Below are 27603 nucleotides of genomic sequence, written 5' to 3' on the forward strand. Positions count from 1 at the left end.
AATAACAAAACTCTACATTAATAAGTAGTCATAATAATATTAACAAATGTAGAAATATACAAATTGTGTTTAATTAGGGTACAGAATAATGCAACAGTCAATGATAAACAACCCAGAACACCTAAAAACATAAATAGACATCTAAAATAATTTAATGGAATGAATAAAAATAAAATCAAGGATTTCAACTATATTTTTAAAAGTTAACAACTTTTTTGCCTTTTCAGAGTGCTGTGAAAATGACCTCTTCTGGAAGTCATGAAATTGGATATTCTCTCTCACACAGTCATCAACAAAATCCAGCTGGAATCAAGAGAAATCAGGCAGACAAAATTAGTTAACTTAAAGGTAATCTGTATTTGGGCCTTCTCTATTTCTTATAAATTATGATTTTTCTGGGGAAAGAGTGGAACTTTTCATGTCCTTACCATGGAAAAGTGTAAGCATTCTCTTCCTTCGAATGCTATAGGAAATAGCATTGCAAGCGGAATATGTAGGAAGGTTAAGTGGGGTAGTAATGTTTAATAATGGAACATGTTGATACTCTATAGAGGCCTTAAAGACTGTTGTTATTTCTGTACTTTTGGCTATGACCTCTGAGCTGATTCCATCATAAATTTCAGTCCTTAGCTTCATTCTGAGGTGACTGCACCATTGAGAACAACGTTTTATCTTCCTCAACTTGCACAAAATGTCACTGGTATTGACTACTCCACTGGTATTTACTCCAGTTTGTCTTAACAGTCTCTTCTAGAGTCAACGGATTTTTTTAAAGTGCTGTCTTATACAGACTGCCCTAAGGCTAAGAAACTCTCATATACTAGACCAAATTCTTCAAAGAGAGAAAGAAAACTTCTCCCTGGATATGAATTCTGATGTTCTGGAGTTACAGTAACTTTTTCAGGTCACTATGACACCAGGGCAACATTATGTAGACTTTTCTGTAGAGACCCAGAGGATGGACTTTAGCAATAAACAATGCTTCAAATTGTATATTGTTTTGTCATTTAGAAAGCATTTTCACATGCATGATCTCATTTAAGCTTCACCAAATCCTTGCGAATATGGATTATTTACCTCCATAGTGATAAATAAAATAAAACCCTTGACATCACCACAGACGGCCCATTCCACCTCAGACTACTAACTCAATTAAGACAAGCTCCTATCAGCTCCACACTAGCACGCTCTCACTTGCATCTTCACGCAGCCCTGCTCCATGCAAAGCTGTCATTGAAGCGGTGCCCACAAACCTCCAACCACATCACTCACAATGCAGTGTAACAGATGACCAGACAGACATATGTGGTTGTCCCAGCTTCACGAATACTGCCCTCATTCAAGAACCCTGTCTCCACTCTCCCCATCACATATTTTCTATTAGCCACATTTACCTTCCTCAAAAGGAAAGGGGACTTCTGATTTCAGCCATGATGTAGTAGCTGGAATTGAATTAAGCTCCCAATGCAAACAATTAAAAAATTGGAAAATATATGCCAAATGACTGCTTTCAGACATTGGAAACCAAACAATATAAGACTATGATCCCTGAGAAAAGGGCAACAAACTATGTGAACTCTACTATCATCCTGGTTTCCTGCCTAGAGGCAATTTGCAAATCAATTAATTGTGCAGGAAGGGGATCTCAAGCAGAGCAGAGCTGAGGGGACAGAGATTTGAGTTCTGAAAGGCAAAGGCAGCTAGCTACAGAATTTGTGGGGCAGAGATACAGAGGAGGAAGCTATACAGAGAAGGATCTCTAGAAATCTGCATGGTGCCCCTTCGAGTACATCATAGCAGGAAACCACACAAGCATATGGTAAAACTCCACAATGGCAGGGATAAATGGCCAAAGAGTTGAAAGTTCAGCAATTCCCAGAGCTCAAATAGCACTGGGAGATGTTTTAAGTTGGAAATAGTCAGAGTGGAGGGTATACATTGAAAAATTGAGGCATTCAGTAAAGATCTCAGAAAGGTTACAACTTAGTAACAGGGTAAACTATCCTTAGCATAAAAGTTACTCTAGACCCACTCTAACAAAGCTTAAAAACAAGACTTGAAGGGATTGAGTTGATCTCTAGTAACTTTTTTTCCTGCTATAACAAAGTCCTACATCCTTGAAAAGAAGACAACAAAATCCAAACACTCAATAATGTACGATTCACAATGTCTACAATCTAATCAAAATTTACCAGATGTGTGCAGAAGCAGGAAAATGTGATCCATAATCAGAAGAAAAATCTGACAATAGAAATAGGCCTAGACTAAAAACGTAGGCATTAACAAAGACCTGAAAATGGCTATTATAAATTGCTCAATGATTTAAAGAAAAACAGGAACATGGTGAGGAAGGAGATGCAAGACAAAAAAAATGGGACTTCTAGAAATAAAATACAGTTATCAAAAAAATTTACTGGATATAATGAACAGTCTAGACACTGCAAAAGAAATGATCAGTAGCTTGAAGACACAAGAGTAGAAACTATTAAAACTGTACTGTAAAGGGGGCTGGCCCCGTGGCCGAGTGGTTAAGTTCGCACGCTCCGCTGCAGGCGGCCCAGTGTTTCGCGGTTCGAATCCTGGGTGCGGACATGGCACTGCTCATCAAACCACGCTGAGGCAGCGTCCCACATGCCACAACTAGAAGGACCCACAACAAAGGATATACAACTATGTACCGGGGGGCTTTGGGGAGAAAAAGGAAAAAAATAAAAAATCTTAAAAAAAAAAAAAAACTGTACTGTAAAGAGAAAGAAGGCCAAAAAAATATTAACAGAACCTCAGTAATGTGTGAGACAATATCAAGAGAGCTAACATATGTGTCCTCAGAGTCTTAGAAGGAAAAACATTTGTTGATATAATGGACAAAATGTTTTCAATTTGATGAAACACTATAAACATACACATCAAAAAGCACACACATACATACACATACACACAGGAATCTCATAATCAAATTACTGAAAACAAGGAAATCTTAAAAGTAGCCAGATGAAAAACATGTACAACATAGAAAGGAACAAAGATAAAAAATTACTGCAGACTTGTCGTGAGAAATAATGAAAGCCAAAAATGCAAATTGTCAAAAGAAAATCAATCCAGAATTCTATACTCAACAAAAATATCCTTCAAAAATAAAGGCAAAATAAAAACTTTTCAGACCAGCAAAAATAAAGAGAATTTGTTGCCCAGAGTCCTGCACTCTAAGAAATTTAAAGCAAATTCTTCAGGCAGAAGGAAAATGAGACAAGACAGAAACTTGGATATACATAAAGGAATGAAGAAAATGGAAAATATTTAGATAAATATAAACTCTCCCAAGATTTATTAAGAAATAGAAAAGACACGCTTACCAATATCAAGGGGAAAATACAAAACATGACTACATATCCTATATATAGTAATAAGATAATGGGATACTATAATTTTAGGCCAATAAATTCAGTAACAAATGATATGGACAAATTCCTTGAAAGACACAAATTACAAAAAATGACTTAAGAAGAAATAGAAAACCTGAATAGTCTTAAATCAACTAAAGAAATTGAACTCACAATTTAAAACCCTCTTATAAAGAAAACACTAAGCCTAGAAGGCCTCACTGGTGAATTCTGTTCAGCACCTAAGGAAGACATAACATCATTTCTACACAAACACTCTCAGAAAATAAAGGAGGAGCAAGGGAACACTTCCCTATTCATTTGATGATGCCAGCAGGACCCTGATGCCAAAATCAAAACAAAGACAGCACAAAAAAAAGAGGAAGAAAGAAAACTACAGATCAATATCCATCACATATACAGATACAAAAATCCATAACAAAATATTAGCAAATTAAATTCAGTAATATAAAAATAATGCAACATGACCAAGTGGAACTTATACCAGGAACACAAGGTTGGTTTAGCATTCAAAAATTAATGTTTTCCATTATATGAACAGAACAAATGAGGAAATTCATCTGATGATCTCAACAAATTCAAAAAAAGAAATTGACAAAATTTCAATGCATTCATGATTTTAAAAACTCAGCAAGCTGGGATTAGAAGGGTATTTCCTCAACCTGGTAAAGGGCATCTAGAAAAAACCTACACTTTAAATCACACTTAATGGTGAAAAACTGAAAGCTTTTCCTCTAAAACCGAGAACAAAGCAAAGATGTCCACTCTCACCACTTCTATTTAACATTATACTACATTTACTATGATAGCCAGTATTCTGAGTCAGTAAAATAAAAGATATACAGATTAGAATGGAAAAAAAGTCTTAATTTGCAGACATGATTGTATACATAGCAAACCCTAAGGCATCCATAAAAAATAGTTATTATATCTAACAAATGAATTTAATTTATTAGCAAGGTCACAGGACACAAAGTCAACATATAAAAATCAATTGCATTTCTACATACCAGCAACAAACTGGTGGAAAAATTTAATATCATAATGGAAGTAAAGAACATGAAACACTTATAGATAAATTTATTAAAATACATGCAAGGCCTGTACACTGAAATTGCAAAATACCACCAAGGGAAATTTACAAAAGATCTAAATGAATACCATGTTTACATACTGGAAGACTCAGCATTGTTAAGATGTCAACATTCCCCGAATTCACGTAGACAGAGTCAACTACATTTCAAACAAAATCCCAGTAGGCTTTGTTTACAACATTTGACAAGCTGATGAGAATTTATACAGACATGCAAAGAATCTAGAACAGCCAAACATACATACTTACATCAGATTAAACCGCTCACTATTCTTAGAACACAATATTCATTTTCTACTTGACACACTGCTTATGCCATGTCCTACTTCTATAAAGTCTTTTCCCCAATCTCTGTGCCCTAAAACAATCTTTGCCTCAAATTCTAGCTCCTTCACAGTCTCCCTTAACATATGAAATGGAAGAATTAACCCTTTCCTCTGAACAACTCTATTTACCACTTGTTACACAGACTTTATCTTTATCATATTCATCTATTTCCTACATTATTTTGCAGTTAATGTAAATCAGTAAATAGTGTTTGTTGAATCTAACATTACTGGCTAACTTCATTGTCTCATGGTAGGAAAGCTCACAAAACAGACAATAGTGTAAGAAAATGCCTCGTGCACTAAAAATTAGGAATACTAGAAATACCGCCAATCTTTCTTCTCTGACTCCAAGCAAGTAGAATTTCTAAAGGAAACAAGAGAATTTTTCACTTCTTATACCCAAGCTTACCAAAATGCAGGAAAATATAGATAAAATAAAAGCCACCAAGTGATTTACTTTTCAATTCTCTTGTCTGAGAAGCATGGTAATCTAGGCTCAACATTTAAAGCAATTACAAGGCAAGAGATCTAATCCACAATTATTTCTCTGGATAAGTATTATCCTGTTCTCAACTGAAAATGAAACTGAAAACCCATTTCTAGAGCCTTTTGAGTCTTGATTACTTAATTTTGTTTTCCAGTCTATGGATTTTAGAGATGTATTTACAAAATGTTTCCACAGTGTCTGCCTCTGCAAGAGACAAGATAAAGTCTTCAGTTTAACTCATCTTCTGTTGTAGTATGTCCCTATAAAAAAAATAAATATTTATAGCACAATATAATAAAGCACAAGATGAAGTTTTGTTTTGAACACATCATTAAATGAACTTTCAAGTTTTACACTTTTCTACAAAGTAATGGGTCATTATCTTCAGAGAGAAAACAAGTGAAGAATTAAAAGGCCATATTCATAAATTTGAAATAAAGACACACTTTAGTGGTTCTAAACTAGAGCCGAGTTGGTTGCTTAAGAATTAAGTAGCAGCTTGGTAAAAGTTCAGATTTCTAGGATCTACTCCAGATCCATGCAATCAAAACATCTGGGGGTGGGGATCCAGGAATAGCTATTTGTTAAAAGCTCCCCAGGTGATGCTAACACATTTTTGGGTTTGGGATCAGGCAACAGCCAATCCCTCCATCAAATACATTACAACAAGGATGACTTCACAAAATTTTGATATTAAATAACTGTGATATTTGATAACAGGATATTAGACAACTGTCCATGAGACTAGTTTTTTTTTTTTTAAACAATCTGAATAACTAGCTACTGCTGCATAACTGTATGGATCAGCTTTGAAACCTGATTCTGCCACTTAGCAGCTGTGTTATTCAACCACCTGAAGCCTGTTTCCTCATCTGCAAAAATGGGAATAAAATCAAATCTGCGTCAAAGGGTTATTATGAAGATTACATTAAGTAATTCATGTAAAAGTGTGTCCTGCACACAGGGCCTATACATAAGGAACTAATATCTTATTGAATGCTCTCTATTATAATAAAATTCATTTGTGTGTTTTCTAAAGGGGAGAACAATTTTTTAAGTTGGTGAAACTGAAATCTTAAGACTGCCAACAGACACTAATACTTTTAGGGATTTTAGCTTCATTAAGTCATATGTATTGTACAATTATGTCACTTTCTATAACAGGTCAAGTCATTACATATATTTTAGGAAATTAAACATCCTAGTAAAATCAACAAGAGCTTAAGAATGCCCTTTATGTAGTGATCCTCTACCCTCCATCTCTTGTTAAGTGAAAAGGTTAAGCTGCAGAACCACTGTTTCCCATTGTGTAAAAAACAAGAGCTATGCATCATTTGCATACACATGAAAAACTCTGAGAAGAAACTGAAGTGTAAATCTCTGCCAAGCAAGTGGGAATGAGGAGTAGGAAGGAATGAGGAGAACTTTTGTTTTTCACCATATACCTTTCTATGCTATTTAAATTTTTTTAGCTTTGGTTTGTATTTTTATAATTTTTTCAAAAGTAGTTAAAAGAAAACATTTTCAACCACTTACATATAGGCTTTTGAAATTAATTTAAAATTTAACACTTTCCTCCCCTGTTACCTAAGAGGTTAGTGAAAACCACTACAAATAAATATAATACACTTCCTCAGGAAACAATACTTCCATACCTGAACAGACTTCACTAAAAAGCCAGCAAAAGTCCTTAAAAGAAGGAGGAACGGGAGGGGAATACAAAACCAACAACTTAACTTTACAAAATCTGAAGACTCATTTTTACACCATTTATTTATACCTAAACCAGCAAAGCCATACCAAAATATTTCTATATTATTGGTCCAATACCACAGCAACTTGTTCATCTCACGCCAGAGCACTAAAAAAATGCTTTCCTAGAGTTTCCCAAGACTATTTTTATGTTGAAATGCATTGTTTACGATACATTCTTCTAAACCAAGACAATAGCTGAAAACTCCAACTTAGTATAGAAGTATTGGATACCAAGAAAATATTTTCCCACCACAACCCAGTCTGAGGATTATTTTCAATACACAAAGTTCTAAAAATCAGGTACTCTTTAAACATCAATGAGATAGTCAATGAAAACAGTGAGATTATTATTAAATGCTTAACAAAAGCTGCTTTTTTCTGAACTTTCTTGCTATTCAGTGAACATCTTCACCAAAAAGTGTCATTTATATTTTTGAAATGTGTTTACAAACACAGCTTTGTTTCACAAAATTCAAAAATACAACGCCTTCATTCAAATCATAAAAATACTAATTATCTCATCTTAGATTCACTGAATAAATGCAAACTTGCTCCTCTCACAGGGACCAAATGGGCACTTTCAGAAAACTAAAAATCAACCTCAAGTCTGTAAAGTGGCATCTCAGAAATCTGCAGGTTTTAATAGCAATTAAAGTTACTGTTTGAAATAAAAAACCACTCTTATTAGACTACACAAGAAAACATATTCTATACATCTTAGAGGTAGGCTATTCGAGAAGTGAGACATAGAAAAAGAGCATTCTAGCAGCTAGTATCTCAGATAAAGTGGCCTTAAGTCAGTGAAAAGCTTACAATGGAGAATTTTTTGTTCTGAGTTAGATTACCGAGAGGAGAATTTTTATCATCTTTATCACGTATCTCTAGCTTGATACAGCCCTAGATCTCTCCTGACAAAACTCCTTAACCTCCAACCGATGTTTCCCTCAAAATAAGATTTTTCCAAATTCCACATACAAGGATAACATTTTAGCTCCGAATTACATCAGAGTGGTCAACTCAATTCCTAATTTTAAAAAAGAAAAGGATAAAAGATACCATTGCCAAAGACATCATGTCTAGATCTGCAACTTAACTTCAAAATATGAAGACAACATATTTTCTACAGTTGACAGCTTTGGCCCAAAAATCTCAAACCAAAAAAATAATCTCAAACTGAAGATGATTTAGAAGCATTAAGTAAAAGATGGTAGCTAAATTTTCTATCACAAATTAAGCAGATGAATGGACTCAGTTCCACTATATAAGATCATCTTTTTCTGCTGTTAAGGATGTTTCCCCACATCTACTACAATGCAGGATCATACAATCTCTCTTCCATGACTCAACCCAATTGGCAAAAACCAGGGTTGTTTTAGGAAAAGTATCACTTCCAAAGTTTTGGCCATCTACCAGTTTCCACACTGTGGTAAAATGGTTCCTGTGGCCCTCATACAACAGAGCCCCTCTACCCAATCAATCCCAGAATCAGACCAGCCTTTCTTCTCCACAGTTTGACATTACTAAACAACAAAAGTGACACACACCTTGTGAAAAGAAAACACTATGAAAGTATCACTTCTCTTTGCTTTTCAGAGCCAGGGCTGGCTGTGGTTCAGTACAGGCAGCTGCATTCACATATAACCTCAATGGCTTTACCACTTGGCCACTTCCTGCTCATCCCTGATGTTTAAATGTGAGGTCCTGGATGAGCTAAGATCTTTTCAGAAGACATAAGAAAACAGGTGGAACATTCTAATAAATGAACACCTCAGGTCTCCAATCAGCTAATCCACACAAGTTCAGTGCTTCCTTAAAGCCTCACCATGCAGCTGATGCTAGGAAAGAAAAACGCAACTTAGGAAATTTAATTTAGGGAATTTATTCTTTCTTTTCACCAACCTATCATACATCCCCAAGCCTAAAAATAGTCAATCACCAGGTGTTCACTGACCTCAAAGCAAGGTCCTCTGCAGAAATACAAGTATAAAACGCTATCTTTGCTTTCAGGGAGCTTATAATCTGGCTAATATACAAAGAATTTTTTAAAATAGAGTATTTCAAAGAATTTTAGGGTTCAAAAGAACTCTGAGGTCACTGAGTCCAACTCCTACAAACAGAAATCCTTTGTTTAATATTCAACAGAAGCAGGTTTCAGTCTTCTTTTAAACTTACAGGGTTAGACTCATGAGGTTGTTCACCTACAATAACTAGTTGGACTCAAAACCTACTGGTCATAACTGCCATGTGGCCTCAGCTTTGCCTTCAGGAGCAAAAAAGAACCAGTACTTTCCTTTACCCAAGAGTCTTTAAAATACCCAGAAGCCACATTTGTACAAAATTATGACTTCAAATGGCTGGAAAAGATTTCATAAAGGAAAGGGGATTCAAATGGCACAAGAAAGGCAAGAAGGTATTCCAGTTTGGGAGAAAAAAATAACTAGAGGCAGAAGGTCAGTAAGGAGACCAGTGTGACTGAACCACACAATTCAGACAGGGAAGCAGTGAGTGTAAAACTGGCCCAGGTAAGTTCCTACTACATTATTAAAGAACTTAAATACCAAGGTGAGACTTTTGGTTGTTTTGATAGCCAACAGGGAACAAATGTAGACTCTGAGACAAATCACAGGAAGATGATGTTTTATTAACATGAGAAGAATTGTGTTATGGACTAAACTTTTGTGTTTCCCCAAAATTCATCTACTGAACCCAGTATTTGGAGGCAAGTCCTTTGGGAGGTAATCAGGGTTAGATGAGGTCATAAGGGTGGGGCCTGTTGGGGGGTTAGTGCCCTTATAAAAAGACATATCAGAGACTTTTCTCTCCCTCCACCCCCTCTTGCACACACACTGAGGAAAGGCTATGTGAGAACGCAGCAAGAAGACAGCCACATGCAAGCCAGGAAGAGCTGACACCAGAACCCAACCATGCTAGTACCCTGATGTCAGACTTCCAGGCTCCAGAACTGCTGGAAAATACATTGCTGTTGTTTAAGCCATCCCCTCTGTAGTACTTTGTTATGGCAGCCTGAACAGACTAAGACAGACTGGAAAAGAGAGCAACTGGAAGCAAGGAGCCCAAGAAGGGTACTATAATGTCTAGTATTGAAGGAACAGTCTACAGAGGTGGCTGCAGAAATGCAGAAGCCATCAATTACCTATGAAAGAATAAGCTACTTCACCTGGCCCCAGGGTTCTTAGAAGTTATATTCAGGAACTCTCACTACGCGTTCCCAAGGTCATTGCTCTTTCACCTACCATCTACTCTCACATCAATGCAATTCAATATAGATCTTTCAAGAAAGCATTAGGAATTATTACAATGGGAAACACAGAGACAGACCCCAGAACTTTCTTGACTCCAGTCAAATGACTGTCAAATCATCTTATACCTCTTCTCACCCAAATCTAGTTACTGTCTTAACCCTGAAGAACAATCAACAAATAGCTTATACGGAGCTCACAAGTCCACAGGCCTCCCATCAAAACCACCCCAACAGCCCCACTGGCTCTGGATTCCATGAAGTTTGGATTTGCTGATTTCCTTCTTTAAAATAAACTGAAAAGTTCTAAACAACACAATCCCATAAACACATACATGCAAAGAGTCAGGGAAAACTCCACTATTTCCCAATAAAAGGTAAGCCACGTGTTTTATACACCCAAACAACCACACTAAAAGGATAGGGGCAGTTTTAGGACCTGGAGAAGCCCTTATCTTCCCTAATCACAAAGAACCCAGAAACGAGAGGATCAATAGACAGCCCCAGGCCCTGACACCTTATCATTTACGAATATGACTAAGTCAGCCCTTCTTGCTTCAAGCACAGGCATACAGCAGACAGGAATTCCACTTGCATTTCCCAACTTTTCCTCACTCAGGAGTATACCAAGGACACTAGATTCTGTACTTTTAAATCTTTAAAAAGTTAGCTCTTCTTGACGCTAAAATTTTGTTCAGATTACTGCTCATCAAATAAAGCAAAAGCAGACTATTCCTAAGAACTATTCAGCTGTCACATCTACTTAAACTTGGGGTTAACCTTGTCACTACACCAGATCCTCAACAAGCATTTAAAACAACTAAATTGAGAATACAGGACTCAAGGGTACTAATTCTGGGGCTCTATAGTTTGGGATATAATTAACAGAGTTCTAACAGAGAATATGTGTGATTCTTTTACTTTAAATTTCTTTTACTTCACTGCTTTAACTTCTCCCGTCTAACCAAAAAGAGAAAGGACTTGTCTGAAGAATTATGAGATTTTGAGGGTTTCCGACAATAAGGAGTTCCTTATGTTATCATCCCTCTCAAACACATGATTTAATCTTCAATAACTGATTGTCGGAAATGTATGTGTTTTGTATGAATAGTCACTCTCTCCATATATACTTGTGAGCTTACAATCCCTTCAAGAGTTGCTATGCCACCTAACATAAACAACTAATATTCATACCGAACCACAAATCTCCACATTTTAGAAGAAATTTCCTTAAAAATTACTTAACTTGATCACTATCACAACCCTTTAAAGCAGTATTTTTATTCTCTTCATTTTAGACATAAGATAAACAGACTCAGAAAAGTTAACATATTGCTGTAGGATCATAAATCTACTAAATGATAAAGCCAACACTGAACCAAAACTGTGTGACTCCAAACCCCTCCTCTTTTCAATACACCACAATGCGTTTGTATCTATTCTCCACCACCTTAAAGTAAACAAATATTCTACAGAGACCAATAAAAAACAACAGTGCATCAGTAGGCACTCTCTCAAATATCTACTGATGCTCTTCAACAAAATCCAAGTCCAATCCAAACACAAAATGGACTAATCGGCACCCTCTCAACACTATAAAAGTCAGCATAAGTTTTTTTAATTCACTGAAAGTTCTTTTGCCAAAATTAAATTTTAACAACTTCCATTAAAATAGCTTCTATATGTTTAATAACATTTTTAAACTACCCTTGGAATAACTATTTTCATCTGCTTTTACTTGCCTTTATAATTACATAAACACTAAATCCTGAAAAGGGGGAAGTGAAAATAAAGAATTTTCCACACTATGAAGCAACCATTCTTTTCTATGGCCTCAACTAAATAATAGCTGTGACTATTCCAATATCTTACAACTAAGACATTTCATCTTCTTCCCAAGGCACAAAGTCTGATGACAGCTGAACAACAAGAGGCAGCTACACACAAAAAGAATTACACTCCTTAAAGACATTTCAGGTTGTAGTTGTTTATATCTAATATCTTGTAATACTAAAAAAAAGTTTTATTTTATTTTGATTATTCTGTTTTCTTTTTAATAAATATAATAAATCCTGAAGCACTTTCTTTTGTAGAATATCAACACTACACCATTTAAGCCTCCTGTTACAACAACAAATTTTAAAGATTTCTAAAGATATTAAATTCCTCCTCAAGACAAACTGTGCCCTGGTGTAGATTGGTATCAGTGCAGGTGCAACTACAACTGATCAGTTTGCTACTTCTGAGGGGCAGTAAGAAACCACAGGCAAATGTATATCACTGTTGATTTCTCTATTTCCTCTGTAAAATGAACAGTTACCAACTTCCTACAAGAATTATGAAGTAAATAGTGTATGATCAAATATTTATGAAGTACTTTTATCACTATTGATTTTTTTGTAAACAATAAGACTCCTCTCCTTCCCCCAATCATTCACTGGGCAAAGTCCTACTGCTATACATACAACTTGTTCAGCAAGCCTGGAGTCAAACTCAGAGTCTGCTCACTGTGGCACTACTCTTAGGCTTGAAAGAAAGGTTATATAAGTATGAGGGCAAGAGAGACCCTGGCTGGATGACCTGTTCTGTGTTCCTACAGCAGAGCATCTCAAACCCCTACAACTTTAAGTCGATTTAATTATTCAACATTGTATCATAGTTCTTGAGACAGTAACACTGGGAACACTACAGGGAACAGGTTTGCAGGCAACCAGAAAAGTCAGAATGGCCAACTGGCCTGCCTCTCAAAGCAGATACACAACAGGTTAGTTTATTAACACATCCACTTCATTGCTACTTTCACAGTTTATATTAAACAGTAGTGGGACTGAGCCAACAAGAGGCTCCTAGAAAATTTCATAGACTCATTAGAATCACAATTTATTTTTAATGAAGATGCTTTTAACGCATATATTGCAGGAATAAACATCATGCTACTAATCTATGAAAACTTTTAACTGATGTAAAACAAGAGAATAAAATTACTAGTTTTGTTCTCTGTGCCCTATGAAACCAAATCTTAGCTCCTCGTTTTATACATGAAGATGACTTGGTAGGATTCTTTTCTCTGTTTGTTTTCAGGCAACAGTTAAGATCGGGTATGATCAGGGTTGAAGCTCCCTTTTGGAAGTGATCATGTAAATTTTAGTTTTATAAATAGATGATTATTTTCATTTGGTTTTATATATATAAACATACAAATATATCTCCTGTCCACACCCTGAAAATTGCCATGCAAACAGACCATGGAAATATCAGTACACTCCTTGGCCCAAAAGATGAAAAAGCCTATCCCTCCTGAAAATAGAAACTGATTGCCTAAATCAATGTATTGGGCAAACTACTCAAAGCACAAAATTCAGCCTGTAACACCTACATTCCAAGAAGAATTTTCTTTATAATAACCAGTTTACCACAATTTTTTTCTTTATTTAAAATAATAAAGTCTCTAGTCTAGACTTTTAGTCCAAAAAAGAAATTCACATTTTGAGTTGAAAACACTATCTGGGAGTCAGACAGACACAAACACACACACAAAGAGAGAGGTCTAAAATACCTTTTTGGAAATCCATGGGGCCAGGTGGGTTTTGGAATCCAGTTTTTCAGATTTTAGAAAAGAAATATAAGTGTATATACCATATGTTACAAATCACCTGCAACACCTGGTAACCATCCAGTAACTAGGAAAATAGAGAATGTCAATGGCCTCCCTTCAGATAAGATCAGACTGTGCCACTAAAACAGTTTATGCTGAATTTAAAGGAAAAATTTTGACTCAGATCTTTTTGGATTTCAAAATTGCAGATCAGGGATTGTGGACCTTTGGCAGGTAATAGGTGGTCTTAATATATTAATACAAACTATGCTATCACCTAGAATAACAAGAACTAGCTGATGCTTAGGTAAGAGACAGGGTATTTAGTATAGTCTTGACATGGCTCTAATTACTTGCCTAGTTGGAAAGGCATAATCAACTCAAGCTGTCTGTAAGTTAACACCAAGAGATTCAACGTGAAACAACTTTCCCTTTTGACTTTATTCCAAATTGAGACAAATACTGAAAAACATTTTCCAAAACCTTAGCAGGTCAGTGCCAAGCAGATAGGCAATGGGTCTCTGACTAGATGACAAAGTCAGCCAGATATAGTAGGGCTTCCAAAATAGTAAAAACCTAAGAGGATCTGCTAACTCAGGAGAACTCAGATTTTCATCCCTGGTCTATAAATGCCTATACAAACTCAGATTCTCTAGGCTACCTTGTAGCCAAATCATATTTCGCCACAAGTTCAAAGTGAGTCTAGCATTTTTTCCTCTCCAGTGGCAAAGTAAACCTTTTATTTATTCCCAAGAACCTCAAAACAAGATCTGCCTACAGGACTGAGAAGCTTGATGACTGTAGTTCCCTCCTAGAAGGGATCCCTGTGTTGCTCCACCACCACTCACAACTCCTACTGAGAGCAGCAGCCCATGTGCTCACTGTTTGAGTTGTGTGATCATATGAAGTTCAACCTGCATTCTCTACGTTAACCACCAATGAAGTGGTGGAATAGTAATCATGAGTTGATCCCGCTCGTTTTAAAACCTCACAATGGCTTACTAGTAAAACGATCAGAAGAAAAACCAACAACTTTTGAGCAAGGCTACCTCCAGAGAGACTTTCTTTGGGTAACTGAAATAATCTTTCAAATGCAGAGAACCCTCAGTTCAAATTGAGGCACTTTCCTAACACCTAAAACAGATGTGAAATAATGACATCTTGGACCCATTTTCTCCATTTTTAATAACCAAAAATATGGTAAAGTATGGTTATTTAAAAACAAAAGGCAATATTTTCTGTCCTGCACCTTATCTCAAATTGTTTTATTATTTTATTTTGAAGGTTTCATCCCTGAGTCACTATCCAATACAATAAAAATTAGTAACCAATCCCTAATCTGTTTTCATTTCTGTGTGATCTTTAAGTCCCCAATCAGCTTCTAGTAGCTTCGGTGACTCACCATGGTCTTTATGAGAGCACATTTTTAACCTGGAACAAATGAGAGCACATTTTAAACATGTAACAAAAAACCAAACCGCTCTCTCTAAAAATATACATTTTCTTCTCAAGTCACAGGTATGTTAGAAATTACAGGACGATCTGGCTGGAAACAGAAAATAGAGGTTCCAACCACAGTGACATTAGTAACAAATCTCTCTGTGCTTCAGTTTGTGGAATAACAATATCCTCCCTACCAAAACCATTTTTCCCTCCAACGTAATGATACCTTTCATAGACCTCTGTGGGAGCAAGAAAAGATGTAGGAATAGATAGAGACAGCTGAAGAATATGCTGCAGAGCTGGGCTTCTCCCTAAGGAAAGGATAGCCTAGGCCTGCGTCCCACTCCACCTGGCCCCTAACCCCAAAGATACAAAGCAAAACAGGAAGACAACAATGCCTTACACTAAACACGATACTTCTTCCTAGAACTTCAGTTTTACTCAATGATTAATTAAAACATATCTATATTGCAACAAATAGTGTTGTGCTAGGGAGCAGAAAGCAAAATGCACATGAATTTTTAAGATAAGATTTCTTCTGCTCACTTGCGATGTGTTGCTTCAGGCTACCAGGGGAGTTTATGTTCGTTCTCTTCCACCATTAAGAAAAAAGTGGAGAAGCTCTCCCCTAGAGACTCTTAACATTCTCTCCAACCTGTCTCCCAGCTATTCTATCCTCTCAGGTCACGTTAATTTTTATTATATTTATTTATATAGACTACACCTCATTCCAGAAAGAATTTCGAGTAGCTAGAGAGAGAATATGAAGAAAATACTACATCCAAATGGCAATGCCTAAACATGGGAGAGGGTTTTCAAAAGGTGTACACAATTCTGTTCACCACTCTGCACTATACAGTATCTAGTCTACAAAATAACAGCATTAAGAAGAAATCAACTACAAAAAAAAAGGTAAGGTTCTTAGGTACCTGATGACCTATCAAAACTACTCTTCTGCGTGATTTCTTCTTAGACTTTTAACAATATACATAATTTCATGACACTAAAAAGCAACTTCGATTAGCTGCCCTTGGGGCATGTCCTCACCCTCCCCACCAGCACCACAAAACATCTCATTTTATCCAAAGTAAAATGAGATATGCCCATAAATTGCTTAGCATAGTGCCTAGCATATAATAGTTCAATAAACACTGGCTATAATACCAGTTATATTACTATTAATAACAATTATTATCATGACTATTACTTAAGAGGGCACCACAACAATAATGGCAGCTACCATTTTTGAAGCTGCTATGTGGCAGGCAATATTTAGAGATAATCTTATCTGATCCTCACAAGGATTCTGAAAGTAGGCATTATTATCCACTTTTCACAAAGGAGAAAACTATGCTCAGTCAGATCATTTAAATGACTTACCTAGGGCCACCCAGCTAATAAGTCACAAAGCACTGATTCCAATCCAGTTGGAATTGGCTCCTGAGCCCAATTCTTCCCACTACACACACTGCCTCTGTTACAAAAAGTCAAGAACTCAAGGGCTCTCTCACTGATAGACTCCAATTAGAGTCCACTCTATTTCAATAAGCACAAGTCAAAGAATGACAAGAATTCCTGCCAGTCACTGTACAACCCATTTAAATACAAGACAAATCTGCACCAAATGTCACCATACACTCCGTTCACATACTAACAAAAATTATTTTTACATTAAATAATCAACCAAAGTCACTAATTTTATACACCTACCTCCACCATTAACGTCAATCCTTGGCCCGATAATTTATCTCTCTTTGAGTTCATCTCCCTAAGGGTATTCACTCACTCACTTAGCTTTAATTATAACTTGTAGGCACAAAAAACAAAATCCACATGTCGTATCCAAAGGAAATTGAAGTGTGGATAAAAAAGCATGTATGTACAAAAAGGTGCTCAGTATCACATTTTCTTATAATAACAAAAAGCAAATTAACAAACAAAACCCCTAAATATCAAGCAGTATGAGAGCTGATTTGATGAGTTATGTTATATCCATCCATGTAATATCCTACAATTTTAAACCAAGTTTATAAAGAATCATTAAGAACACGAGAAGATGCTCATGATATTAAGTGAAATAAAAAATCAGAACATAAAATGAAAACATCACTAAGCTCTCAACTTTGCAAACACAGGACCAACAAGAAAAGACTAAGAGGAAATAAATCAAAACATAATTTTCTCTAGAAAGGGAAATAAGGGGTGTTTTTCCCCCTTGTTGTTTTTTCTATTCTCCAATTTCTTTTCAACAATGACTACATATTAATTTTATAGGCAGAAAAGAGTTCTTTTTTGTTTTTACCAACATCTTTAACTCATCTCCCAGCACTCTTCTCTCATAAATCCCCAAATTAGCCATAAGAGTCCCAAGTCAGGTGAAATTTAAAATGCTCAAAAGAATTCAGCATCTCCCAGCACTACCATCCTCCAATTATGCCAGAACTGCAACCTTAAGTTATTTCTCTTACCTAGAGAAATCCAGTTCTTCAAATTTTGTCAATCCTTTATTCTGGTAGTTTTCCTTCCTACTTCATACCAAGTCCAAACCTTCACCAGCTCATCCCTGGATTAGCACAATGGCCTCCTGAATACATGCTTTCCTTATTCTATTACCTCACCACTAACAATTCATTTCACCACAGCTAACCATGTGCCGAGCGCTGTTTTTGCAGCCTTACCATGTTAATTCAGTTAACATTCAAAACGATTCTACGAGGATAGCTACTACTATTAGTCCTATTTTACAGATTAAGAAACAGGAGCACAAAAAAGTTAAGTAATTTACCCCAGATCATCCAGCTAATAAGTAGCAATGATTGGATTTGAACCCATGTAGTCTGGCTCCAGATAACAGTACATAAACATGAGCTCCTCCAGGAGTGCAGAAGTGGTGATCAATTAAAAACAGCTTCTGTTTCCCTGAATTGTAGAGGCCCTTGGAGCAAGCCAAATTCCCACTTCTGGGTCTCTTTTCAAACTATTCCACATTGTGGAGGCCAGTTCTTCTCTTCCCTAATTCATTTTCCATATCTCCTTCAAAAGTCAAGTCTAAATTCAACATCTCTGAGTTGTTCTTAAGCCAGTTCCCTGACTCCTCAGCATACTGTTATTCTTATGGACTCAATTTAAACTACATTAATGCACAATTGTTGACATTTTTATGTTATAGAAGTTTATCTACCTCATAATTTTACATATTATCTTCCTATCTACAAGTGAAATGCCTCCACTTTTTTTGGTCTATGTCCTTCTCCATTTTACTTCTTCCTAAAAGCTACTAGAATAGCAGGCTGCATAAAGTAGATACTAAATGATTAACTGATAAATCTGAGATAAATATGGCTCAACTACTTAACAAAGCAGAAAGTCATTCTTTAGTCCTTTGAACTGATATATTTAAATGTTTGTCGTCCTCTTATTTTATTCCCTAAACACAAAAGCATTTAGATTTGGAATTTCAACATTCCCATCCAAAAAAATATAATCAAGTGATACCAAAAAGCAGTCCTATTAAATGATTAAAAAAAAAGGTATCCCACACACTGTCCAGAAATAGCCTTTCTTTTTTGAGGAGACCCTTTCTAACAGTGTTACTTTACTCTCTTATGGCAAGAGTTATCCCAGTCTTCGACAACACTAAGCAGGCAGCGACATACCAGGCATGATTACCGATTGTTCAGGAACAGAAAAGACTACCTGGCTTTAATAAGAGATTATTCTAAATGGCACCATTAAATCTAAAAATATGAAAACAACTGTGTTTAAGGTCGAGTATCTTCATCTTCCTATTCCAAGAGATTTTAAAAAACTCAAAGAAAACGATATGCCAAAGGATAGCCTAAAAGAAAGTTGAATTTGTATTCAAATTGTTAATGAAAACAGATACAAATAATAATTAATTATAGGTACGTCTCACTGTATATAATAAACAAGTCTCTAAAATATTGTGACCTAATCAAATTGTTTTTCAAATCCATTATAAGCCATGACTACTTAAAGGAAGACTACAAGAACTGTTCTGAAAAGCACACAATACTCATGGTTATGATCTTGTCTCTGATTTTCCTGTTTTCCAAGTTTCTATTTTCATGTACAGATCTTCCGTAAAAGACACTTTCGCTACTTAACTTTTACCCTAAATAAGCCACTTAAGAGCAGACCATATTTATCCTAAAACATGGTATTTTTCCTCACATGCCTGCTGACTCTGCAGTTACTCTCATTCATCACTACGGCTTGCCAGAAGCAAATGTTTAACATGGTTCAGTTACTCAAATAACTCTACTAAATATGAACAAGTGTGTTTTACTACACATTATAGTTATTATAAATTTCAATGCGGATAGCTACACAATATGAACTACACCCTAGTCACAACCTTAAAATACCTTAAATGAGAAGGCCAAATCTAGTTTCCCCTCTATTTAAAATTACCATTCCTACTTATATGGCAGTTCAATTAACAAGCACATTGGTAAACTTTTGGTTTTCTTTCTTGATCAATTCAAATAATGCTAAGGCAACTGGAAAAGGTTATGCCATATTTAATAGGGCGAGTAGGTATTTACTAATCTTCCCATGGATTTTTTTTTTCATTACTTGAGAAGTAGATGCAGTTATAAAAGGGAAATACCAGAAATCCTTGTGGTGATGGAATTGTTTTTGCATCTTGACTGTATCACTGTCAATAACCTGGCTGTGATATTGTACTACAGTTTTGCAAGATGTTACCATTATGGGAAACTTGGCAAAGTGTACATGGGATCTCTGTACTGTTTCTTACAACTGCATATGAATCCACAACTATCTCAAAACAAAAAGTTTAATTAAAAAAGTTACTTAAGAGCAATTTAATGAGAATTCATTTTTCTGGCCTTATATCAATATTTTTAAAAAGGCTATACGTACATACAAAAAATTTCTCCCCTCAAAAATTGACCTGTAACCAAAGAATGAAAAACTGTACTCCTTTTAAAAATTAAGAGCTGGAAAATAGTTCTTACAATTATTTCCAAAAATCTTGGGAAAGAAGAAATCTATAGTGTTACAAAATTCTGATTTCAATAAGGAAAAGTAAAGCTTTACTGGCCAGTTAAAATAACTTTCTAGACAGAAATATCAGAGACAGACAGACTTAACATATACAGATGGTTTACAAAATAAATATATCCCACTCCCTTCCAACATCTCATTACTTGGATTCAAAAACTAACAAAGAAAACTTTTCAGATATCACGTAAACATCTAAACTACTAAAAATTAAACCCGGTATCACAGTTTAGTTCTATACACTCAAACCCTGAAGCTGGAGGGGACATTTGAACACCAGAACTATTTCCATGTTGTCAATCCTTTCAACAAGTTTTCCTTGTACACACTGCCCTAACACAGTGCCTCACCTTTGACTCCTACACACAGAAACGCCTCTCTCAAGGTCACTGTAAGAACATCCCACACACTATCGTCCCAAGCAGACAAATTCAGTCTTATCATAATATAAAGAAAATTAACACCTTGAGAGAGAAATGGCATTATAACAGATTCTTCAAGACAAATAAGTAATAATAAATACATGTTCATCTTTTCCATAGTGACTTTTGATGAAGTGTCAGCTATCCTACGAGTTATTTGTTTTGCTTTAGGAATACAATAAAAAAATGACAATGCACTATGGCATATATTGTATGCTTTCAGGTAAAAGAATTCTAAAACTGTTACATATTATTTCTCAAAAAAGCCCACTGTGAAGTCATCCTCAAAAAGGACAAATAATCAAGAAAGGAAATTATATTGAACAATTATAGTTTTCATGAGGAAAAAAGGCTGGGATTTTACAAATGCTACTCCAAAGACAAGAAAATTCTAATCTTTAAGTCAGCTCTTCAGAAGAAAAGTCAGATCTTTACCTCCTTACATGCTGCAAATAAACAGGCATTAGAACATATTACATACCCTTTGAAATCAGGACAGATTATTCAAATATCAATAAAGTATGCAAATAAAGTAATATTGTATATCAATTTCTTTTAGACATTTCCTTTAAGATAAGAAATGGCTATAAGAAAACTGTGTCTACCAGTATACTTTGATAGACAATAATCACTTAAGCCAATTTCCCTTCCTCAAAACTTGAAATGATTCACTAATTATTAAATATCATAGCTCTTTCTAAAGTATAATTTCTTCCTGGAATTTAAAATAAATCACACAGATAAATATTACTATGTCCACTGAATACAGCTGTTTAAGTTCAAACTTTCAACGGATAAATAACAAATCAGGTTTAAAACTAAAAATTTCCTACTCCAAAGAATCAAACACTATGAGCACTTCTACAATGTACAAAAATAATTTTTTTCTTTGTATAATGCAGGCTACAGAAAGAAGGGCCCACAACTGCTCCAATGCCCTGCTTGTAACACACACCAAGTTCACACATACTTTTTAATTTCACAGACTACTTAAATCATACCTTCTTAAATTTTAAAAAGTGAAAAAAAATAATTGCCCTTATTCTAAAAACAGAAAGTATTTCTAATAGCAAGTTTCTGAAGTTCCTGTCCTTGATATCAATGAATGTCAGTTAAATATACGTTCCACAATTCAAGCTGGAACTAACAGCCTGAAACAGCAATATCACTACTCATTTAATGAAATATGCTAAGCATCTACTATGTATTGTATGAGACAAAGTAAATTTGAAAGTTCCTGAGAATGAATTATTAGTTGCAAAAATTGAGATGTACTCAAAACAGCAGTAAAGAAAGGGAACACAACCTCCTTCTATATTAACCAATAATTTTCTTCCTTCTCTCTCAAAAAAGTAACAATTTTCAAATGATTACCACTTCTATTTAGAAGGAGGTAGGAAAAGAGTTGGGGTTTGGCTGACATTTTATGACACCCTTTTGTTTAAGGATAATATTAGCCTTTAGGATATTTAAAATCCAAAATGCTTTTATTTTACTTATTTGAGGTGTTAAACAACATACTATATTTTCCCCATACACTGCAATTTCATTATTAACAATGTATTTTGGTAAATTAAATTAGTATATGATTTTTAAATAGAGACATTTTTTAAACACAAAGTGGTATAAGTGTTACATTGGTTATAAAATTAACCTCTTTTCTGATGTTTTGCTCTTACAATATCTTAAGAAATCAACTATCATTTTACTAGGAGAAATAAGCAGCACTGGTCAAAGAGGAATTACTGAGTTTCAGCCCAGAGATTTGACAGCTGATTTTCTTAAGATGATGCTGTCCTGGCTTTAGTTAATTTTTTTTCATCTGTCAGCACTAAGGAGTATATTTAAGTTAAAAGAAAATTATAGCTTTTGTACACTAGAATGGACCTTGCTTCTGGAATGTTTATTTTTTTAAATCATGAGTTTAAATAAGTTAGGAAAACAAAAAAAATGCATATTTTAAACATATGAGATAAATGTTAATAATGCAGCATAGTAATTATAAATATACAGAAAGTAAATTTGAAGATGCCAGCACGAGTGTTGGAACAGGAATCTAATTGAACCTACTCTAAACATTTTTCTAATATAATCTGATCGTAGGACAGAAATCAGTCATCTAAAAAGTGTCATTTGAAAACAAATCTTTCTATTCATTTACCTGTAACATTTATTCCATTAAATACTGTCCACAAAATTGTTAATCTGCTGTACACTTTCAAGGGAACGGCCATCTTTTAAAATAAATAAGTCTCACTAATTATGGCTTGACTCAATTCTACTTTTCACATACACATATTAAATAATATTATTTTACCAGTTCTTTAGAACCCAAGGGTTTAATAATGCTAATGGGTAGAAATTTTAGCAAAATTTAAAAATACACATATTTAAATAAACATTTTTTAAAAAAGACCACAAATGGACCACAGACATTTTCTTCTAGTACTTTTCTAAATACAGAGACATAATATAATCCCTTGTACTCAAACAAGACAATTTTCACCTTAAAAATTCACAGAATAGAGAACAACTTTAAATCCATATTGAAATGCTTATAGAAATGTTAACGGATCCTTAGAGCAACAGCCCTCATTTAGGGCTTGTTTTTGTTTATAATTTTAACTGGACACTCCAGAATGGCATGAAGAAAGATATTAAGATACTTTATATTTTCCTACTAAAATGTATCACACCACCAAAATATGAATTTCTTATTTTAGACATCATCTTACCCGATCCACTGAACTGACTGCTTCCCAACGTCGTTGGTCTGGTTTTCCCACTATTAACAGGTGGGGAAAACATCTGCAAAATAACCCAAACGTGTCTGTTAATCCTGAAATTCTTCTAGACTCTCTGCAAACAAAAGTTCACCTAGAGTCATCAGTTAGTTACTATATTTCATAGAGAAGTTAAAATATAATTGGAGATATATATTCAGACCCAGAAAGGCAGATACACTGAATGATACTGGATTTGCTAACGCTACTTGGAAATACTGGTTACATTCTGTTCTGAAAAACCCAGTCACTTACATGAGAGATTCTAAGATTATTAAGTTTAAACGGTAAATTTTTGTGCATGATCTTCACTTTGGAACTGAAATCTCATTACATTTACATTACAATTTAATAAACACAGAATCATATCCAATGAAACCACTACATACAATAAGGATCCATTATAACACAGTTTTATAAAGTAGGTATTGGTCCTGCCTGCTAAGAGCAGTTAATAAAGGAATTCAATCCATTAGGAATAAGGGCAGTAGGTGCTTTGGTTTCTGCTGATATTTTTAAGTCACTCAATTATTTCCCACGTTAAAAAATTTAAAAATATATACACACAGATGTATTCTTTACATATATACCTACACATAAGTATATATTTATCTTAAAAATGCTCAACCCAAAAAGGCTAGAAACTCTAGCCCCTGACTGGCTTTCTTCTAACTGACGTCTTTCAGGTACCACAAACTGTATCCCATTTTGGGGAGGGAAACGGTTAGGAGTTTCGAAGAAAAAATAATTTTCCTTTTTCATATGAAGTTCAAAATCCCTAATAATCATCAGGGTCAGAGGGTGACTCAACCGAAGCTCATGATTACATTATACTCCTTTTAACTGGTTAAATCAAATGACCCCTCCGGCATAAAAGTTTTAAATCTGCAAGTCTAGACATTACATCAAAGTTCAGGTGTCCAACTTGGGGGAGCTGGACTCCAGCCCTGAGAACTACCGCTCAAAGCAGATGGAGTTCACGCTGCCTAGTCTCCACGTCGCTTCCCCCCACCCCTTTCTTCCTTTTTTTTTTTTTTTTTTCAGTAAACCTCAGCAGAACCCCAAGATGCCGTGGAAAGCTCTCATACCGCACTGAAGTCCAGCAGGTCGCTCAGCTCCTTGTCGGTCCCTATAGCGGCCATGCGCTGCTGTTGGGGATTCATCTTCGGCCACTTCTAGCAGGTCCTAAGGCAGAGGAAACAAGCTCAGCCAGAGACCACCGAGGCCCCAAGGGCGGGAGGGGATGGAGAGGGGCGCAGGGAGAGAGGAAGAGCGCCGGGCTGACTTCTAACACTCCCCTCGTTCCCACCGCCGCGCGGGCAGGGGGCAGGAGAGCCCGGCGCCCGCGCCGGCTCCGCGAATCCACGCGTTCCTCCTCGGCGCGGCCCGGGAGCGACGCGGCGGCTCCCGCAACTCGCCGCGGCTCCCGCAAGTTTCCGAGTCCGACCCTGCTCCCTCCGGCGCCCCCTCCCCCGCCGCCGCCGGGGGTCTCGAGGGGCGGGGTGAGGGGCGATGGGGCATCCAGCGAGCGGAGCGGAGCGGCGGCGAGGGGCGATGCGAAGTGACTCACCGGCTCGGCAACAATAGAACTGACAAGTTGCAGGGAACGCGCCGCTCGCAGGCCCGCGGCCGCGGCCGCCGCCGCCCGGACGTCCCCGGCGGGCCCGGGGGGTCGGAAAGCACCCTCCGCGCGTCCGAGGGGCGTTTGGAAAAAGAAAACAGAAACCCCGACAACTAGTCTCGCTCTCGCCCGGCGTCCTCCTCCCCGGGCTCGGCCTCCTCCCACTTTTGCTGCCCTGCCCGCGGCCGGCCGGCACCGAACCAGCCGAACAATGAGCCCGGCGCGGCGGCCGAGGCAGCCCGCTCTCCCGCGCTCCCGGAGCCCGAGCCGAGCGCGGAGCGTGGCGCGCAGGCCGAGCGCGCCGCCCGCGGGCCTGGCCGCCCGCGACTCTCGCCTCCGCCCCCACTCCGCTCCCCAACTTGGAGGGAACCCCGGGCTCGCCTCCGTACAAAGGGGCGCGGGCCGGGGGCGTCTGTGCCCCGGCAGGGAGGCGGCGGCGCCCTGTAGCCCCCAGCCCCGCCGCGGCGTCCCCCTCCCGTTCGCCTGCCCGCAATTACCTGCCACCCCGTCTCCGCATCCAACCACCCCGATTAAAGTTCACTTTGGCCGGGAGAGCGGGCTCCGGCTTCCCCTTGCACCGCCCGGCGGTTCGGCTCACTTTGCCCCGCGCGAGCTCTCGGATCCGGGCGGGGCAGGCGGCTCTCGGGCCTGGCCGCCCCTTCCTCCCGGGGCGGGCTGGCGGTCCCCCCGAATAGAACTTGTGGGTCTCCTCAGGCGGACATTTTTTTCGCTGAGGCGGCCTCAGCACCGCGCTCGGCTCGGCTCCGGATCCCTCCGCGCCGGGAAGAGCCCCGGGTTAACCCCTTCGGCCCCGGCCCGCTCCCGCCGCCTGCGCCGAGGAAGTGGGGCCGGCGGAGGGGGCGGGGAGGAGCCGGCGCGAACGGGGAGGGGCCGCCGCGCGGCCGGTGGACAAAGCCCGCGGTGGGGTGAGGCGGGCCGGAGTCGGGCCGGCGGGGAGGGGCGGGCGACGCTCGCAGACACCCCGCGAGGCAGGGCCGGGCCGCCCGCCGAGAACGCCTCGTCCGGGGCCCCGGGATCCGGGCGGCGGGCACTGAGGCGCGGCTTGGCCGGCTCCTGCCTCAGGCCGCGAAGCGAAGCGGCGGAGACGCAGCTGCAGACGCATCTGGATCGGCTGCCCGAGCCGCCCGGCCCGAAGCCGCAGAGCCCTGAAGGCTGCCGTTTCCGAGCCAGCCGCGCTGGACGCCGGCCGCCGCGTTCGGCCGGGACCGGAGGCTCCAGTCCCCGAGGCCGCGCAGCGCTCGGCGTGCGCGGGGAAGGGAGGCCCGGCCGCTTGGGTCCGCTCTGGGCGTAGGGGCGGTTGGTCAAACGCGTGGCTGAGCGGAACGCAGAAGGAGCAAACCCCCCCCCCCCCCACAAATCACGCCAAGCAGCGTGGGCTTCGGGTTCCCAAACACTCCACTCACTCAAGCCCCCACGTCTACAACCACCTCATCCCACCCGAATCCCATTCGGGGCCACCGAATTGCACAGCGGGACCAGTCCTTGGAAATGGATCAAGCCGGTCCCTTCACTTTACAGAGACGGCCCAGGGAGGTTCTGTCGCACAGCCACCGTCTTGGAGCAAGTTCTGAACTTGGCCTGAAGAAGCACCACACGGAGGAGAAGGAAGGAAGACAAAATAACTAAACCTCAATTTCTTTTAAATTGGAGATAGAAGTAAGGTTTCCTCGAATGGCAACTCGTGTTTTGACTCTTGGTAGTGAGTGCAGTAAGGACGAGGCAGAAGAAACACTGTGAGGAAAGAAGGCACATCGAAAGTAACAAATTAAAGGAAGCAGCCAGTGCCTTGAAGACAACAGCACGGCAAGAAGAAGCCGTTGGAGCCCAGACTTGCATGGAAACAAGAAGGTAGATTCAGCTGCAAATTTGCAGTTATTGTACTTTATTACCCCCGGAGCTGTCCAGCGGAAGGAGGCGATTGTAGCTTGGGGGTAGGGGTTTCCATGATGTCAATGGCTACGCCCTGGACCTTATGCCACATACTGTGTGCCTCCCCAGTATCCACTGCCCCTTATCTAGGTGAACACTCCCTGTTCTTAGCATCACATCTCTGCCCTGGCTGCCTGCTGGAGCCTGTGCTTCCAATATAAGCAAATTAGCATAATTCCAACCTAAATAAATCAGCATAGTGCCATTCCCTGCTACACTTATTGGTTGGCAATGGGCATACAAAATTTGGGCCAATGAAAGGAGCAATTTGCTCAGGGCTTTTGGGAAAGTTTTTGTTTGTTTGTTTCATATTCCAAGAGAGCTTCAAAGGCAACCTCCTCTAGAAAGAAGCACATACTCAAAAAATCAAGGAGCATAAAAACAACCAAAAAAAATTGAAGGAATAGGAATATCAC

The 27603-nt window shown here is 38.3% G+C and overlaps 1 protein-coding gene across 11 annotated transcripts in view; it reads right to left on the reverse strand.

Moving 5' to 3' along the window:
• Nucleotides 1-26081, reverse strand: part of TCF12 (transcription factor 12) — a 348762-nt gene extending 322681 nt beyond the window's left edge. For 3 of the 11 annotated variants that reach the window (XM_070500951.1, XM_044764822.2, XM_044764819.2), the window contains exons 1-3: nucleotides 25735-26009; nucleotides 24705-24801; nucleotides 23569-23641 (exon numbers count right to left, since the gene is read on the reverse strand). In XM_070500951.1, coding sequence (XP_070357052.1) covers nucleotides 23569-23641; nucleotides 24705-24779 — 148 coding nt within the window. In that variant the 5' untranslated portion in view covers nucleotides 24780-24801; nucleotides 25735-26009. Of the gene's footprint in view, nucleotides 1-23568; nucleotides 23642-24704; nucleotides 24802-25186; nucleotides 25541-25734 lie in introns of those variants that run through there. The other 8 variants (XM_070500927.1, XM_044764820.2, XM_044764823.2 and 5 more) reach the window with 7 other exon arrangements.
• Nucleotides 26082-27603: the final 1522 nt, after the last annotated feature.

The sequence above is a fragment of the Equus asinus genome, chromosome 2 (assembly GCF_041296235.1).
Source record: "Equus asinus isolate D_3611 breed Donkey chromosome 2, EquAss-T2T_v2, whole genome shotgun sequence".
Classification (NCBI taxonomy): domain Eukaryota; kingdom Metazoa; phylum Chordata; class Mammalia; order Perissodactyla; family Equidae; genus Equus; species Equus asinus.